Genomic DNA, 17,010 nt, shown 5'->3' on the forward strand with positions numbered 1-17,010 from the left:
AGTAGACCCATTAAAATCAGTTGGAATTAAGTAAGTCAGGACTAAATTTCCTCATTGGTTTCAGTAGATCTACTCATAAGTGAGATCAAGTCTAGATCCAACCCTATGTCCCCAGAAGTTGCATTGAGTGTCATGGAATTTACTCCCAGGTAGTATAGGATTTCAGCCTAAGGACAGCAGTAAATTTAAGAGTACATCAACATTGTAAACAGTCACCAGTAAACTAGGTATTTCTCACAACTTCTGAGTGGAGTTAGAGCCATTATTCTCATCTTGGATATGCATTTGCAAGACCACTTCTGTGAATCAGTTATCCTTTTATATGGCATAACTCCGCTTTCCCCACTCAGCTGGAAAGAAAGGGAATGTGTTTGGACAAGCATAGCTGTGGATTCACCCTCCTCTTTCTAAAATGTTAAAGACAAATACCTGCTCAGCTGTCCTTTTCATTTTTACCATGAAACGTATTCTAGATGTCGACAGGGCTCTCCAGCAATCTGCCAGTGTTTTCTTGATGGATCCTGCTTATTTACCATCTGATTCACTTTTCCAAGTGTTGCCCACCACCCTCAATATCTGATACTGACTCAGAGAGAGTCTGCCTGAAATGGTACTTGAAATATTTACAGAGATGATTTCACTGGAAAATGGAGTGATCTGACTGTTTTATCATGTAGAAGGGGAAACACATTGGCAACAGCAAAAGCTTGCATTGCTCATAGAGGAACTGATAATGTAAACTAGACGTTCACATTGTCCTCAGGTGATCTCTTCCCTCTCTTGTTCTGATTTTCAGACAGTGAAATTATTGCTCCAGATTGTCTCCGTCCAAGATCCTTCACGGCTATCCGGCGGCCTTCACTACGCAGGGAGACTGAGGACACCCGTCTGTCTGTGAGCCTTTGCGACCTCAACCTCCAGGAGGAGAACTTCCATGTCATGGCTGCCATGTGTCCCATTCCACAGAATTCCCTCAACTCTCAACATTCCCACCTCCTCCCATCCCAGCTTGAAAGTGACCTCCGTTTCCATCAGCTCAGGGGAGCCCATATTAAAATCCTGGATGACCAGACAGTGGCTCGCCTGGAGCATGCTCGAGAAGAGAGAACTTTGGTTTTCACCAGCAGGCCCCTTAGAATCAATGAGACCATATTTGTCAAGATTAATAAATCCAACACTTCACGTACTGGGACACTCTCTTATGGGGTGACCACTTGCGATCCCAGCACCCTGAGGCCCAGCGACCTTCCTTATAATCCAGAGTCTTTGGTTGACCGGAAAGAGTTCTGGGCAGTTTGTAGGGTGCTGGTGCCTCTCCAGAGTGGAGACATTTTGGGATTCATGGTGAATTCAGAAGGCGAACTGCACTTGAGCCACAATGGAGCAAACGCCGGCATGCAGGTGTGCGTGGACTGTTCCCAGCCACTGTGGATGTTCTTTGGTTTACATGGAGCAGTCATGCAAATCCGAGTCCTGGGTATGTGTGCCTCTTTCCACATGCAGTGTTACATAAGTGGGGGGATTGGGCTGAGTGGGCTAGTGGTAGCACTAGAATATAGCACTGGGGTGAGCAAAGAAAAGGCAAAGTAGGTTCTGTGGCAAGTCCTGTCTTGTTTGCACTGGATGTTGGAGGTGAGAGAATAGAGAAAGCAGGGTTGCTTCTCAATACCTGCAGTTCCAGCTAGTGCATCCCATCAAGACTGCCAGTGGTGACTTTCCAATGGCAAAAAGGGTAAGTAATTTTTATTTATTGAGGGTTATGGAGACACTCGCCTTCTCTTTTTTCCCTATTATCCACAGAATTGAACAGATTGAAAGAAAATAATATAGCTGACCACTGGCTTCATTTAAACAGCATGTGCAGCCAGCATTTCAGCAAAAAAAGAAAATAAGCAAATGGCATTATAACGTTAAAATCTCACACATTTATCATTGAGGTACACCGTGCTATAGTACATGAGCAAGGCTTGTAAGGGTGATAGCATTTGAAGTAAACAGCCTAACATTTCCTTATGTTGCTATAAAGTGAGAAGTTAAGAATCCAGCCATGCAGTTTAATATATTACATAGACATACTATTATGAGTGTTCATTCTTATGGCTTGTTACCAATGTTTGTCTAATATGACTTGAATTCCAGAAAGTAGTTATTTGCTCTGAGAAATCTAGTCCTTACTGCTTTATAGCTTCTCCCAAACAATAATTTTATGCCAAAAAAGAACAGAGCTAACAAGCAAACTTGCATTTTGGGAACTGTGAATGGCATGTTGTGATGATGTTAATGATTTAGACAGTGTATATACTACTTAGAAAAACTATCATTAAGTCAGCAAGGGAAATGTGCTCCTCAGCACTGTAGAAGTAGAGCACACAGCTTTTAAAGAGTCTTTTTAAAAATGAGTTAATAAGGAAAGGAAAAGAATCATGAAATGGTGGGCCATTTTTCTGCAAAAGGAGGGAGTATCCTTGGTAGTGTCATATCCCTTTTCCTAAAGTAGTTCTGGGATTTTGAGGAGATTCACAAGATTTCAGGGTCTACATGAATGAATGCATTCGTTTTGATACGGCTCAGTAATAGTGAGTTTTTATGCCGCAGATCAGTTATGAGAAGGTGACACCTGTGTAGTTGCGTTCATCACAGAAGCAGCCTCATTCCTTAAAAACAACAAAAAAACACCCTTCTTAAGACTTGCAACAATTGTGTTATCTTGGAAAAATGCTATTAACCAGCAACTTAAAATGAATACACCACAAGAGAAGTTTGGCAAATGCAGACAATGAATGCACATAAATGTGCCTAATGGGTCTCTTCCTTTATGTAGCATTTGTTCTGGGGTGCCCCCAAGTTTTGTGAGCCATGTATTTAATTTTGTGTTTAGGAAAATGGACTCATTAAATAGGCAGAAATGTAGCAGGCTGATCATCTGAGGCACATCACTGCCTAAAGTATTCAGAAAACTGCAGGGCAGACAGCACTTTAGTGTTTTAATAGAAATATGTTTGGAAGCAGCAGCTTTGGGGTTTCTGGTATATGTCTAAAAACATTTTTTTATTAAAAAAATGCCTTAAGTGCATCTTAGAAAGGCATTAGCTGTGTTAAATGCTGTGTGAGCCATTCCATCAGGCTCAATTTTATTTTTATTTTTATTCTCTTGTAAGCTAAGTATACATTAGTAATGTAAATGATTAGCAAGTATTTCTCGAGGGGGTTTAATCATCACGTGCTAAAGGGCTGTGCACTGACATTGCATAGTATCCTGAGCAGATCTTCATTTTTAGCATCATTTAAAAGTGAAATTAGTGCAAATTGGAATCTGCCCCTTTGCAATTTCTGTGAAGATGGGGAGCCTTCCTTGAGGAGAAACATGCAGTGTGAAGAGGCTTAGGGCTGGCTTTCCATTTCCTTCTCAATGTGTTTTCTTAAATTATGCTAAGAATGCCTTTTCATCTGGAATGTCACTTGTGAATATTGCTAGTAAAGGATAGAATGTAAAAGAGTTGCTGCTTCTAAATTGATTGGAGAACTATGCTTTTTCTATTCAGAAATGAGTTTAGGCATCACCCGTGGAAACATTCGTAGTCAGTGGCATTGAAATAACTAAAGCGGGGATTAACAACCTGTGGCCCTCCTGACAATTGGCCATTCTGGCCGAGGGTGCTGGGAGATAGAGGCCACAGATTGCTAATCCCCAGACGGCAGGGCAATAATCGTATTAGGACTCAATCCCTGCAACATCTTTATAGTTTATCTGTTCCAGAGGTTTCAGAGTGTCATTTTTCTTTGCCACTCTCTCCCTTTCTTGCTTCTGCTCCTGATTGTTTTGGTGTCTAGTTGTTCTTTCCCCCTAGATAATCTGTCCTCTTAGAATAATGGCCTCAATCCAGCTATAAATATGGGACCATCAGTTGCATTTAACAACTATTTGCCTCTGATGAGGATGCATATTCTAAGTCAGTCATGGCCAAACGTGCCCCTCCAGCTGTTTTTAGACTACAACTCCAATCATCCCTAGCTAACAGGACTAGTGGTCAGGGATGATGGGAATTGTAGTCCGAAAACAGCTGGAAGGCCAAACGGTATTTAAAAAGTATATATTCCACTTATGTGGTAATGTAAAGAACTGAACTTAAGGTTGAAAAAATTAGAAATGAAGAGAAAATTAACAGATTGAGTTTGACAAACAAAAATGATATGAAGTTATAGTCAAGGGACTTACACACCAGGCATAAACCTTATGTTCTCTCCTTCTGTGAGACTGCAAATTAATCGTCTTCTTCATCAGAATAATAAAACAGCTCTGGCTGAAATGGGATGTTAGTAATAATTATATATTAGCTCCTTATGCCTTTGCCTGGGTATATTGAATAAATTGGAAACAAGATAGTTTATCATCCTCTCTGAATTTTGATGTGCCTGTTCATGGTGGCCAAAGCTTCCCCATTTCTTGCACAAATGCTGGAATGGGTTAGATTTTTCTGCATACGTGCAAGTGACAAAATGGACTAAATTTCCTGGTAACAACCAAGTTGATGCATCCAGCAAAATCTGCAGTAATTTTTAAAGCAGCAAACTTTTTGATGTGCTGTTAGTGAATTAGTGGGAGTAAAATAACTCTGAGCAAAGTGCTAGTCTATCCTGATCTACTGGCTATCTTAACCTCCTTGGGTTTGTTTTGACCTAAGGTGGATGTTCTATTAGTGCAAGGATTTCTTCTTGCACAACAGAATGTCACCCCCCCTCTACTCCTCCCATGCCCCCCTTTATCTGTTCTGGGGACTCTCTCAACCTCAAGAGGAGATTCATGGATTGCATAAGGTGTATGTGGGGTGAGAAGAAAGGGAAGTCCCATTGTGCTTGAGCTAATCTGTGCACTAGCACTTTGATTTAGTTGAATATTGTCTGTAGGCAAAAATGTCCAAGTTGAGTGAGTCTGGCAGGAAATGCTATTCAGGCAGACATTTGTACATATCTGAAGAAAGCGAAATGAGTATGAGCTGACGTTTGCTGCAAGTGTTGATGCCTAGACATTAGAGGCTGTTGCCACAACAGCAGTGAAGGAGAATGGCCATTTAAACTACGTTTATTCATGAACTTTGGCCACCTGAAGCAGCTGCCTCAGCATACCTCATGGGCAGGCAGGCCCTGTTGACAAGCGCCTAAGTAAGCATGCGTAAGCATGGATAAGCTCATCATGAAGGCATTATTGCCCAAAAGAATACAAGAGAAGAGGGAATATATTAAGAACAAGTTGTGTTCTGATTTTACCTATGAGACTGAGCATTGGGAAAGTGCTTGTTAGCCCCCTGACAGTTATGCTATGGGATTCTGCAGGGCAATGTTTTATCCCCACTTTTGAGACTTATGTGAAAGGTTATTCATACATTAATGCTAATCATAATCAGATAAAGATAGCTCACCCAGTGCATCCCAGGGAACCTGGCCTTGCCACTGTACCAGTGGACTGAATGCTGTCTCAGCAACCAATCTAGCCCCTTCCTTGTGCTGTCAGCAGGTTTACATCTTTTGCATTGAAAAAATCATTGTCCAAACTTCATGCTTTTAGCCATTCATTCATCCCTTATTAACTTTCTCAAAGCGCGAAGCTAATCCAAGGATGGAGGGCTGCGTGGAGAGTTTTTGTGACAGTGGACTTGAGAGGCTAGCCACCTTGTACTGTGCATAGCCAAGTTCTTATTCAAGCTTGCAGATCTGGGGTGTGTGTGTGTGTGTGTGTGTGTGTGTGCGTGTGTGTGTGTTTTCCATGTTTCCTCCCAGAGTTCCACCCTGGAGAAGAAACATACCTGTTTGGACTGAGAGCACAGAGGCCTCAGTGCTCTAAAAATATTACTTGACCTTCTTGGACATCATAAGTTCTGCCATCTTGGCAGCTTAAGATCTCTCTGAGCAATCAGCCTGGAACATGGGTTCCAGCTCTTTGTGTATATAAAATATTTGAAAATGTCAACAAGCACTTTGACAGCATGTTATGAATGAGTACAGTACATCTCTAACTGAATCTCAGCAGAGTCTAGGAAGCATGTTCCTGGCAGCAGTGGCAATCACAGCTGCCACTGAACACCATTTTTTCATGAATGCTAGATCAGGACCACAATGAGAGGCAAAAGATTGAAGCCCTGCTACCTCCATGCTAGAGTCCTTTTCTGGTATGGGTGTGGGGGCAGAATCAGCAGTTTCCTTTGGGAAATGTGGGTGTGGTTTGCCCTAGCAACCTGACAAAACCCACCACTGAGGCCTGTCCTGGATCTGGGAATCACCATTTTAATTTGCAGAATTTTCCCCTTTTTAGGGGAAATGGGCTGCCATTTTAAATTCCCAGAATGCCCTGAAGCTACAGTACATTGGGAACATTATGGGGACTTAAAATGGAGGCTCCTTGATTCCACTGTGTGAAGCTGCCCAGCATTCCTGCTGCTGCCGTCGCCACAAGATAGACAAATTGGTATTTCTCTGATGCACGGACATATAACCCATGCTGCTCCCTGCGTATGGAGCCTCATTTAGGTCAAAAATATGAGAGGAAGCCTTTTGTTTTGTATACTTCTTGGCTGCTGTTTAATGTCTCTCTCTTTGTTGTGTGTATATGAGATCTGTTCTCTTGCTAGGGTGTTTACAATATACAATGCAATTCCCTTCATTTGAACAGATTGGAGGAATGGGTGTGGGGTAGGCTGCCTCCAAGAACATTCAGATAGCAGTCACTGGTGCAAACAGGCCTGTTTACACAGGGTTACGCACAGGACTGCAGCAGACCATCCCATGACACTGATAATAGTGGTGGTTGAGAAGAAACTCTAAAACGTCTAAGAAAGTCTCAAGTTTCCTGGAAGCAGTAAGCGGGATGCACAGAGAAAAGAAGGAACTGCAGCACCACAGATGGCCCTGAGTTGACCATACTGTCCCAATGTTTTCGTAGTAGGGCACCTACTTTTCATGCAAGAAGTCTCTGGTTCAATCCCTGGCATCTGTAGGTAGCTCTGGAAAATATCTTTGTCTGAGACCCTGGAGAACTGCTGCCACTCAGTGTCAACAATGCTGAACCATATGGGCCAGTGGCTTCCTGTGTTGCACCTCCCCATCCCGACACATTATGAATTGTGGCAGTCAGAGTGGCTTCCACATTTTGCTCTAGGCACCTTCAAGAAAGTACTGCATTGATGGGCCTCTTGTGCATATGCCAAAGACCTTCAATGCACTGAAGAGCCTGCTTAAAACAACAACAACACTGTTCCATTACATATAAACACTTTGGGTTTTTTCCAATTGGAGCAATACAGGATTCATGGAAGTACAGTCATACCTCAGGTTAAATGTGCTTCAGGTCGAGCGTTTTCAGGTTACGCTCCGCAGTGACCTGGAAGTAATGAGTGTATTACTTCCGGGTTTCGCCGCTCACTCATGCGCAGACGCTCAAAATGACATCACGCGCATGCGCGGAAGTGGCGAATCACGACCTGAGCACGCGCAGACATGGGTTGCTTTCGCTTCAGGATGCGGACAGGGCTCCGGAACGGATCCCGTTCGCATCCAGAGGTACCACTGTAATATTTTCTAATGGAGATCAACAGTTGCCTTCCAATGAAAACAAAATCTGCCTGTGAACTTGGTTGGGAATGGTCAGCCTGCTCAGCTTTTGAGCCAGAAGCTATTGCTTCCCCCTTTCTCTCTGCCCATCCTGCCCACCCACTTTACTGAACTTAATGCTAATCAGTACACACACACACACACACACACACACACAGCAGAGCTGCATTGGCTGCCAGAACAAAATAGCCAAGGATTCTGCCATGATTAGCCAAAATCTGACATTGAGTAACGGTCCATTAGAAACAGCTGCCTTTCCTCAGAACGTTGTCCTCAATGACCTTGGCATTTTGCAGTGTTACATGGGAAGCATTACTTATTTTATTGCCATTTATATCCCCTTAAAAATGGCAAAATCAACATAGCAGATTGCTAAACCAGCAATGGCAAAGAGCTGAAACAGTTACCATAAAGCCTAATATTGTCATAAGGTTTGTTTCCAAAGAACAAATGTTGGAACACAGCTTGGACCCCGTTGCCTCCCCTGGCCTATAAAATAGGGTTCAGGAATGGATTTGGGACTGCTGCTTTCAGTTCTCTGTTAGGATTGCCAAGCCCAGACTTTTGAGATGCCTCTTTTCCTTTAAAATGAATGTAAAAAGGAGAATTTGAAAGAGTATGGGATTTGTTCCACCATAGTGATGTATTATTATTATTATTAGTAGTAGTAGTAGTAGTAATAATAATAGTATTGGTATTATTAATTTCCTGCCTTTCACCCCAAAGTCCCAGGGTGGGCTACAATTAAAACACAATGTTAGAAACAGTGTAAATCAACTTGCAATCACAGAAACAAGGTGGGTCCTAAAAATATACATCTCAGGTTTCAAAAGCCAGGGTAAAGAGGTTCATCTTCAGCATTCACCAAAAGTTGTATAATGAAGACAGCAGATATGGCTCTGTGGGGGCAGAGGTCCAGAGTTTAGGGGCGGCCACTGAGAATGTATTCTCTTCGGCTGCTACACACCCATAAACCTCTGGAACAACTAAGAGGGACCCTCTGCTGATCTCCCAGGGGTTCTCTAGGGAGGTCATCTGCACCTGGTATAAATTTACCCCATGATGCCTCTTATGGTCCAGTTTAACACTCACTTCTTAGATGGCTAAGCTCCTGTTGCAAGGACATTAGCCTGTGCACCTCCTTGCTGAGACGGAGGCCAAAACTGTTCTTTAGGAACATAGGAAGCTGCCTTATGCATCTGGTCCAGGACTGCCTATTTAGTCTGCCTGTCAATGGTGTTGCAGGGTCACTGACAGAGATCTTCTTCACGTTACCTTTTACCTGATCCTTTTAAACTGCAGATACCAGGGACTGAATTTGAGTTTTTCTGCGCACAGAACATACACTCTGCCACTGTGCTTTGGAGCCTTCTCTCTTTGTCACTCTGTTTCTTCGTCACACCTGATGCCATGCTCATTCTGTTCATTTGACTTTTTTTCTTTTTTTAAGTATGCAATTACGTGAGGCTTGTGTCATGGCGATTGTTTCCATGTAAACAAAAATAAGTGAGTGCTGGGCAACAGAAGCACAATGTGTGATTGATGTGTTTAGAGCAAACAGAATGCAGATACTGCTCACAGGGTGTTTTGACGCAAACCTCTGGTCTTCTGAGCCTTGGGTATGACAGTTATTTCTCATTCCACAGCTCAGATATCTAGAATAACACGCATCTCAATACTTGTAGTTCCACCAGCCCCCTCGTCCCAGCCACTGGGGCTTCCTGCTAGCCAAAAAAGGAGCTGTGCAAAGCAGCATGGGTGGGTATCTTACCAAATAATAATGGTGCCAGCAGTTCAAATCTCTAGTTAGGATTCCAGGCTCTTTCCCAGAATTGCTAACTAGCTAATGTCAATGTCAAATCTTACTATTTTATATGTATAATGTGCTGGTTTATTTATAACCTGCTTCTTTCTCTGTGTAGGTCAGGGTTGCCAACCGTGTGCCCACAGGTTCCATGGTGCCCAGGAAGGCTTTCACTGGTGCCCCTGGGCAGGTGACCAATACTCTGAGCTTTCAGGAAAAGAATAGCTAAGTCTCTTGCCCTCCCAGAAAGAAAGTTGTGAGATAAAAAGTGCAAATACTTTCTGAGCAATTTTTGTGAAATGAGAGTCAGTGTAGTGTGGTGACCTTGTGTATTTTTTCCTGATACTGAGGAATGCCCCCTGTTGCTGCTAGACAGCGACAGCCTCAGTGTGGGTTTCTCTCTCTCTTTCTGTGTGCGTCTAAAGTATTGTGTGATTTCCATTGCCATAGCCAGCAGGACATAGCTGTTTTCCCATGGTAAGCATAAGGTTGTCAGGGCTGGTTGTCTCTCGAATTTTATATTATGCTACGTTCCATCCCTAGAGTAACCATTTTATGACCGGCGCTCCCAGCACTCTTTAAACATTCAAAGTGTTGCCACTAGTCCAAAAAGGTTGATGACCTATAGATGGTTCTCTTTCTCCCACTTTCTCCTAATAATAACCCTGTGAGATAGGATAGGCTGGGAGAGAAACAACCAGTGAGTTGTTGTGGCAGGGATTTGAACCTGGGTCTCTCTGATCACAAAGTCACACTACCTCTCAGTAAAAAACTGAAACTATACCAGCATTTCCCTTCCTTCTGCAGGTTCTACTCTCCTGGCTGAGCGACTGGGCCCCTCTGCACCAAGCTCACCCACCTCATCTCCAAACACTCCCTCCGTCCTCTGCAGTGGCATTTCTGATCCCATTCTGAGTACATGTGGATCTGGCCCACTTGGCAGCTCAGTCAGTGGTAAGTACTTCTACAGCACCAAACTATACCCCTTCCAACCTCAATTACCGCATCTTGTAAGAGCCCTTCCTAAATTCATTTTCCTTTCCGGCCCCAAGATGTGCAGGAGCTGCACTTTGGGGCAGGCTTCAATCTCTGCTCATTTGTCATTGCAAAATTCCTCTCCCCTTTTCTTTGTTTTAAAAGTGATTTTTAGATTTTATAATGGTGCTGTATTGGTGATATTCTGTTGTTTTAATATAATTTTGTAAGCTTCCGAGAAAGCTGTTCAACAGTGGAATGGATTCTCTCAGGTGGTGGTGGACACTCCTTCTTTGGAGAGGTTGGATGGCCATCGTGGATGCTTTAGTTGAGACACAAATCTAGATGCAAGCCCTGTTGGTTCTTCTTCCACAGTTGGCAGCAGTAATGTTTCTGAATACCAGTTGCGGGAAACTGCAGGAAGGAAGGGTGACCTTGTTCTCGGGTCCTACTTGCAGCTTTCCCACAGGCACTGTGAGAACAGGATACTGGACTGATCCAGGAGGCTTTGCTTATGTTTGTACTTGAATTTTGATGAGTGGACCCCAATGATCAGACACACTGCCTGCCGTTGTTTATCCCTTGCACATATACAAGGTCTTACTTGCACTAAGCTTGTGCTTAGGCTTGCGTGCACTCGGGACACTGGCAAGCAGGTGTTGGGATCGTGTGAACCCCTATAAATGTGCAGCTGCCTCTTCCTTGCAGACAATTACACCAAGCACATTGACATCTATAAGTAGGGCTGGGCCACATGCCCAAGGCCAGAGGCAGGTCTGGAACCTGTTTCTACTCCTCTGCAGGCGCAGCATGATACTTTCACACAGATAATGGATGTAGGGGGCTTTAGAAGTGGCCTTGTGGCAAATTATTGTTCTCTAGAAATTTATCAATGCCCAGCGTTCATCACTTTGAAGAGATACCCTCCACCCCAACAGACCAATGAGACAGATGTCTGGAGATGCAGTTTTGTACTTCTGTTCTTACAGACACGGACAGAGAACCAAATCCACTTATGGGAGAAAAGTAACACTTCTGCTATTGCATGTTTGTGTGCAGGTTACACATTCAAATCCAATTTACATGCCCAACAAGCCCCCAGACTCTGAGACTAGACTATATTGCACTAATTTGTTTACACCTCTTTCTTTGGCACAAATAGGTTTTGCTTCCAAGATATTGGTGACTTTGGAATATATTTGACACTGACAGAGAGGTGGATGGATGAAAAGACTACAGGAGCTAGGGAAATCTACTAGCAATAGGGGGAGGATGCCACATTCTGGAGTCATGGCTGGCTATCACATTTTAGTAGAAACTGCAAGGGGGGAGGGAGGGATAATCTTGACCTCTGCAGGAAATTGAGTACATTGAGTGACACATTGGAATCCATGAATGGTCCATCTGGCACAGTATTGGCCATCCTGATAGTGGTCAGACAGATGCATCTTGGAATTACAAAAGTGGGGTGTGGGCTGATGTTCTCTCTCTCATTGTCTTAACCTCTAGAATATGATGTGTTGGACCAGCAATCTTGTCCCTGGGTAGAGATGAAGACATATAAAAGAGTGACTGCATTTCTTGTATTGCAGGCACAGCTCCAAACTCTCCCGTCAGCATGCCAGAGTCCCCCCTTTCCCCCTCCATCTCAGGGTCCTGGAATGACGAGTGCACCATCTGCTATGAGAACATGGTGGATACCGTGATTTACTCCTGTGGACATATGTGTCTGTGCTACACCTGCGGGCTCAAACTCAAGAAGATGGCCAATGCCTGTTGTCCTATCTGCAGACGTGCCATCAAGGACATCATCAAGACCTATCGCAGCACCTAGAGCAGGATGGCGGGAAAAGGGTAGGGGCAGCAGGGGACATGCTCTCTCATGACAACTCAACAGAACAGGGTGGGGAGGGGCTGTCCAGCTTGCCAAAATTCCCATCCTTCCCTGTGCAACTAACTCTGAATGTTGCTACATGTGGGCAAATCCCAGAAATTTGAGGTCTAAACATTTCCTTCCTTCCTTGGCATCTAGCAGAGAGCTACTGACAACAATCTGATGTGCATCTGTCAAGAAAAGTTGAATTGCATTCCCCCTCTTTCCCTAGTTCTGGCTCCACTCACCCACCTTCCTGCAAGGATCAAATGATGCAGAATAATCAGATTTTCTTGGGTATGTTAGCAGTTTCATTATGTGAATGAATTCAACATTTTGGACGTTTAAGTGGAGTAGAAAAAGAACAAGCCATGTGAGCACTGGAACCACTTGCCAGAGCAAGAGGCATGGCCTCCCCCCATAGAAATATCTCTTGCAAGTGTCTATTCCGATGGGAAGGAACTGCCTCTGCCACAAATGCACATCAGTGGCAGCTGGATCCCAAGGGAATGTGGCATATGCTGGTGCTAAGGAAGGTGATCTTTGGGTGCTTCTTGTACTGTGCTGCATACAGGAGTCTCACTGTTAACTGACAGCCTTCAAGTTCTACTTTCTACAAATGCTCTCTTCCTTTCCACCCCAGTCTGTTCACCCCACCCTGGAAGCAGCTGCTGATAGTGCTACAGCATGACACTGCATCCTTTATGAGCATTTCCCCCTGCTGCTTTCCCAAACCCACTGGTTTCCTTCTTCTTTTTAAAGCATTGCACCAGGCGGCTTTTTCAATGGCCAAAGGGGTGCCTTCACACCTGTTTTCTGCAAATGATGGAGTGCATTTTAGAAGCCATAAGGAAGAAGGCACACAAGGCCTTTTATCAGGACACTGAACATCTGTCTCTGCTTTTAAGGAACGTAAAAGCATCGGTAATTTAATAACCTTTGGCCAAGCTGAATGTGTGACACAGAGCTGCATCTATTTTGTTATCATGAAAAAAGAGAGACCTGAAGCAGTTTGTCTTAGTTTTTTAAAAAATGTTTATTTGGTTTTATGAAGGATTTTTAAAGTATTCTTCCCAACATGTGAAGGACAATTGTTTTGGCATTTCTTGCTCCCAGCACTGTGAATCTACCTGGCTTGACTGAATTCTTGGCGTTTCCCTCCATGCCTTGCTGCAGCTGATTGTGCTGTGATGGACAATAACAAGGCCTCATTCTTCAGCAGCTCCACTATCTTCTGTGCTCCATTTGACAAATCCCACATGCATCCGGAACTGCAGCTTATCGTCACCTGGCACCAAGTGGGCTAACTACTTCTGAAATGCCACCAAATACCCCAGCTGGGAGAAACCCGCAGCCCAGTTCATCAGCCTCAGCACCCTAATATGAACACCAGAAACAGTTAGGTAAGGAAAGAGGTAGATTAAGAAAGCCTTTGGAAAGGGACAGCAGATTACTGATGTCTGAGATTTTCATTTCCCCCAATGAAAAGTGTTTCGCTTCACCAACTTAGTGGACAGTTTTGCCCTCATCAGAGTCGCGCCAGGCTAAATGTACAGGCAATTCCCATGTTGTGTGTGCACCGTTTTTCACTGCGGGATGCAACCCCTGTGCAAATGGAGAATAGCATTGAGGCTGTAAATATAATGATGGCCAACTCATATTGGGAAGGCAGAAAGCCCTTTAATACAGAGGATTGGGGCACAGCATTTCTAAAAGACCCAGTTCCCTGCAACACCTAGCAGCCGCTGCCTGTAAGGAAAAAGTTAGGAGACTCTTGTTTGAAGTATACCCAGCATGGTAATATTCCTGAACTGGACTGATTCTTCTAGTACTTGCTGTCTGAGCACTTGCGGGTGCTTCAGCCTGTGCTGGACCTAGCTAATCCACAGTTTACAATAAGGATGGGGAAATTGTGGCTTTCTAGATATCATTCGACTTCCATACATCCCAGTGAGCATAGCCAAGGGAAAGAAATGATGGCAACTGTAGTACAGCATCACCTGGAGAGGCAAAAGTTCCCCATCCTTGGTTTACAGGGATCAGCACAGTGGCTTCTGAACCACCTCATCGACACCTGCCTCATGCAGGTGTGCTCCAAAGAATATAGATAACTGGTTTCCCCCCATCCAGGCATTCCTAGTCAACTTGCCCCTAGGACTCATGATCTGTAAAGATAATGTGATGTGCAATACTAAGCAATGGCACCTCTTGAAATTTAGTGTCCATGTTGCTGGATGTGCAGAAAAGGCCTCATTTAAAATTGCCTATGTTTGGGCACATGACCACCTGCGCATGTGGTGTTCAAAAGAAAAGCCTGCCTGGTTTGGCCCTCTGTCCATGCTGGCTTGGTCATGTGCCGCCATTGCATTAACTGGATCCAACTGCTGGAATGTTACTGCAAATGCCACTTTGAATATTTGCACACAGCCAACTCCTCACTGGCTGGGAGCCAGCAAGCACTTTGCTGTTGGTTGTCAATCTAAGTAGACCCTTATCAAGGCAATGGATATTGTACCATGTGATAGGTTACAGGCACTTCAGGATAAAAACAATGCAGGTGGATTGTAGCAATCCCTTGCATAAAGGAAAACTGACTCACCTAGTCACAAACCAAAAATAGAAGCTATAGTTCCTAAGAGTTTGCTCACTCATACTAGTCTTGGCCCACATAAATTAGCATTTTTTCCTAACCCCCCCAACCAAAAATCATTGTGTCTTGCTTTTTGTCTTGCCACCTCGAGGTGCTCATCTGTGCGCTCTTAACTGCACTCAAATCCCTAAAGAGCTTCCCATTCCACTAGTAACTTGCATCTGGCCCTCTGCAGTGTCAACCACTTGCAAAGCATTTTTAAAAAATGAGCACAAAGCCTCAAACTCCATAGCCATGACATAAGAGAACCAGATGTAGATGGGACAACCGTATGATTTATCTCTGCCTTTGGAAGTAGGACATGGAAAGTTAATTTATGCCCCTCAAGGCAGGAGCCCTTTCCTGCTGTGGCACCATAAGATCATTTGAATCAGGATCTGACAAGACCATATTCTCTCTCTCTCTCTCTCTCTCTCTCTCTCTCTCTCTCTCTGTGTGTGTGTGTGTGTGTGTGTTGTCTTCCGTTGAGTTCATTGCATCTATTCCAGTATAAGTTGTGTGAAGAGAACATCTGGTACTACCTTTCATGTCCTATAGCAGAGAAGGGAACCTCTGGCCCTTTAGAAGTTGCCTAATTTCCATCAGCCACAGCCACCATGACCAGTCTGGGTCAGGGAAGATCAGAATGATGGCACAGCAACATTTGAAGGTTCCCCACAGCTGCCCAATGGCCATAAGTAGAAAAGAAAATTACAAACTAAGGCTGTAGTCATATGCCCACTTACTTTGGAGTTAAGTCTTTTTGCACAATCATGGCTAGAAACAGGCTGCATTCATTCTGCAAGGTTCCCATCAAATCCAGTCTCCTCCACAGCTACAGTATAAAAAGAGAGAGATAACATTTGTTTCAGCAGTTGGGGCAAGACATAATATGCAGTAACATAGGGAAGAGACAGGACTGGCATTGTCTGGAGATTTCATGCAAGACACATTCTCCTTGATCTGGTTCTGATTCTTTGTGATCAAGGAGCTCCTCTTCCCTGAATAGTTCCATCCATTATCTGAAGAGAGGAAGTAGGTCTGCATGTGTATTTCCTTCCCAGTAAAATATTTGCTGCCTCTACTCAGCTGATTGAGGCAGAGTGTAGGGACAGAAGCCCCACATGAATATATATGGCTTTGGAACAAGGTATTTGTGGCTATATATCTTGCTTTCACATAGTATCTAAAATCAAAGGTGAAGCTCTGCATTGTTGCATCCACAATTACAATGGAGATATCAAAAGATGAATTAACGTATTTTATATTATTATTATTATTATGGCATATTGATAGATGAGAAGGATGGGGTGAGGGGGAGAAAGCAATTCTTTAAAAATAGAGACACAGTGTGGTAGGATAGCCAAAGGCTTAAAGTACTGTAACAACACAAACATCTCCTAGGCTCGGCAGATTTTGCCAGTCAGTTTTCATATTTCCCTAGAATGTATTTTAATATGAGAAGGTGCTTTGGGAAACTTCAGCCCAGGGCTTCATATTTTAGGACACTATGCCATAGAAACTAGCACCATGTCTTCAAATGATGAATTCATAATTAAAATGCTGTGTATAGTTGATGCTGCTATTCTGCATGAGAAAAATATTGCCTCTAGAAGAGATGTTTTATAGAAAATGCATTTAATAATATCCCTTTGGCATCACTTCTGTGGGGAGCACACTTCTTATTTTACAAACAATTGTGGCTAGTAAAATTACATGGCACACATTTCTAAACACCTAGGGGTGTGTGAGGAATAGTTTTGTTTTCTGGTTCATTGTCACTTTTAATGTTTCTTTTGTTTAATTTTCTATTTGTTTTCCCATTGCTTTCAGTGGAAGGCCCCAGGCAGTTTTCTGTTTTAACTTGGATGTTTTCTATCCAATTGGTATGCAATCTACTACCTCCCCAGGGCATTAGACCCACTGAATGGGTCCCCATTTTATAGGATCATAGAAGCATGCTGAGGCACAGGCTAGATGCTCTGTGAACTGAACACAGCTTTCACTGGTCTCTCTCTTTCCCCCTTACTGTGACATTTCTCTGAACTGTGCATAGACTTCTTCAATGCAAAAGCAATGCCTCTAAAGCAATGCAGCTGAAAATGGAGTAAGAACTTTAGTTTAATT

General features: G+C 43.5%; 1 protein-coding gene across 2 annotated transcripts in view; it reads left to right on the top strand.

The window, feature by feature from the left end:
• The window catches only part of NEURL1 (neuralized E3 ubiquitin protein ligase 1), a 137,056-nt gene extending 121,635 nt beyond the window's left edge, over positions 1-15,421 (top strand). For both annotated transcript variants that reach the window (XM_081912005.1, XM_081912006.1), the window contains exons 4-6: positions 797-1,477; positions 10,214-10,360; positions 11,974-15,421. In XM_081912005.1, the coding sequence (XP_081768131.1) occupies positions 797-1,477; positions 10,214-10,360; positions 11,974-12,215 (1,070 nt within the window). In that variant the 3' untranslated portion in view covers positions 12,216-15,421. The remainder of the gene's footprint in view (positions 1-796; positions 1,478-10,213; positions 10,361-11,973) is intronic.
• The last annotated feature ends 1,589 nt before the right edge of the window (positions 15,422-17,010 follow it).

This window comes from Podarcis melisellensis (genome assembly GCF_964234715.1).
Source record: "Podarcis melisellensis genome assembly, chromosome: 5".
In the NCBI taxonomy this organism is placed as follows: Eukaryota; Metazoa; Chordata; class Lepidosauria; order Squamata; family Lacertidae; genus Podarcis; species Podarcis melisellensis.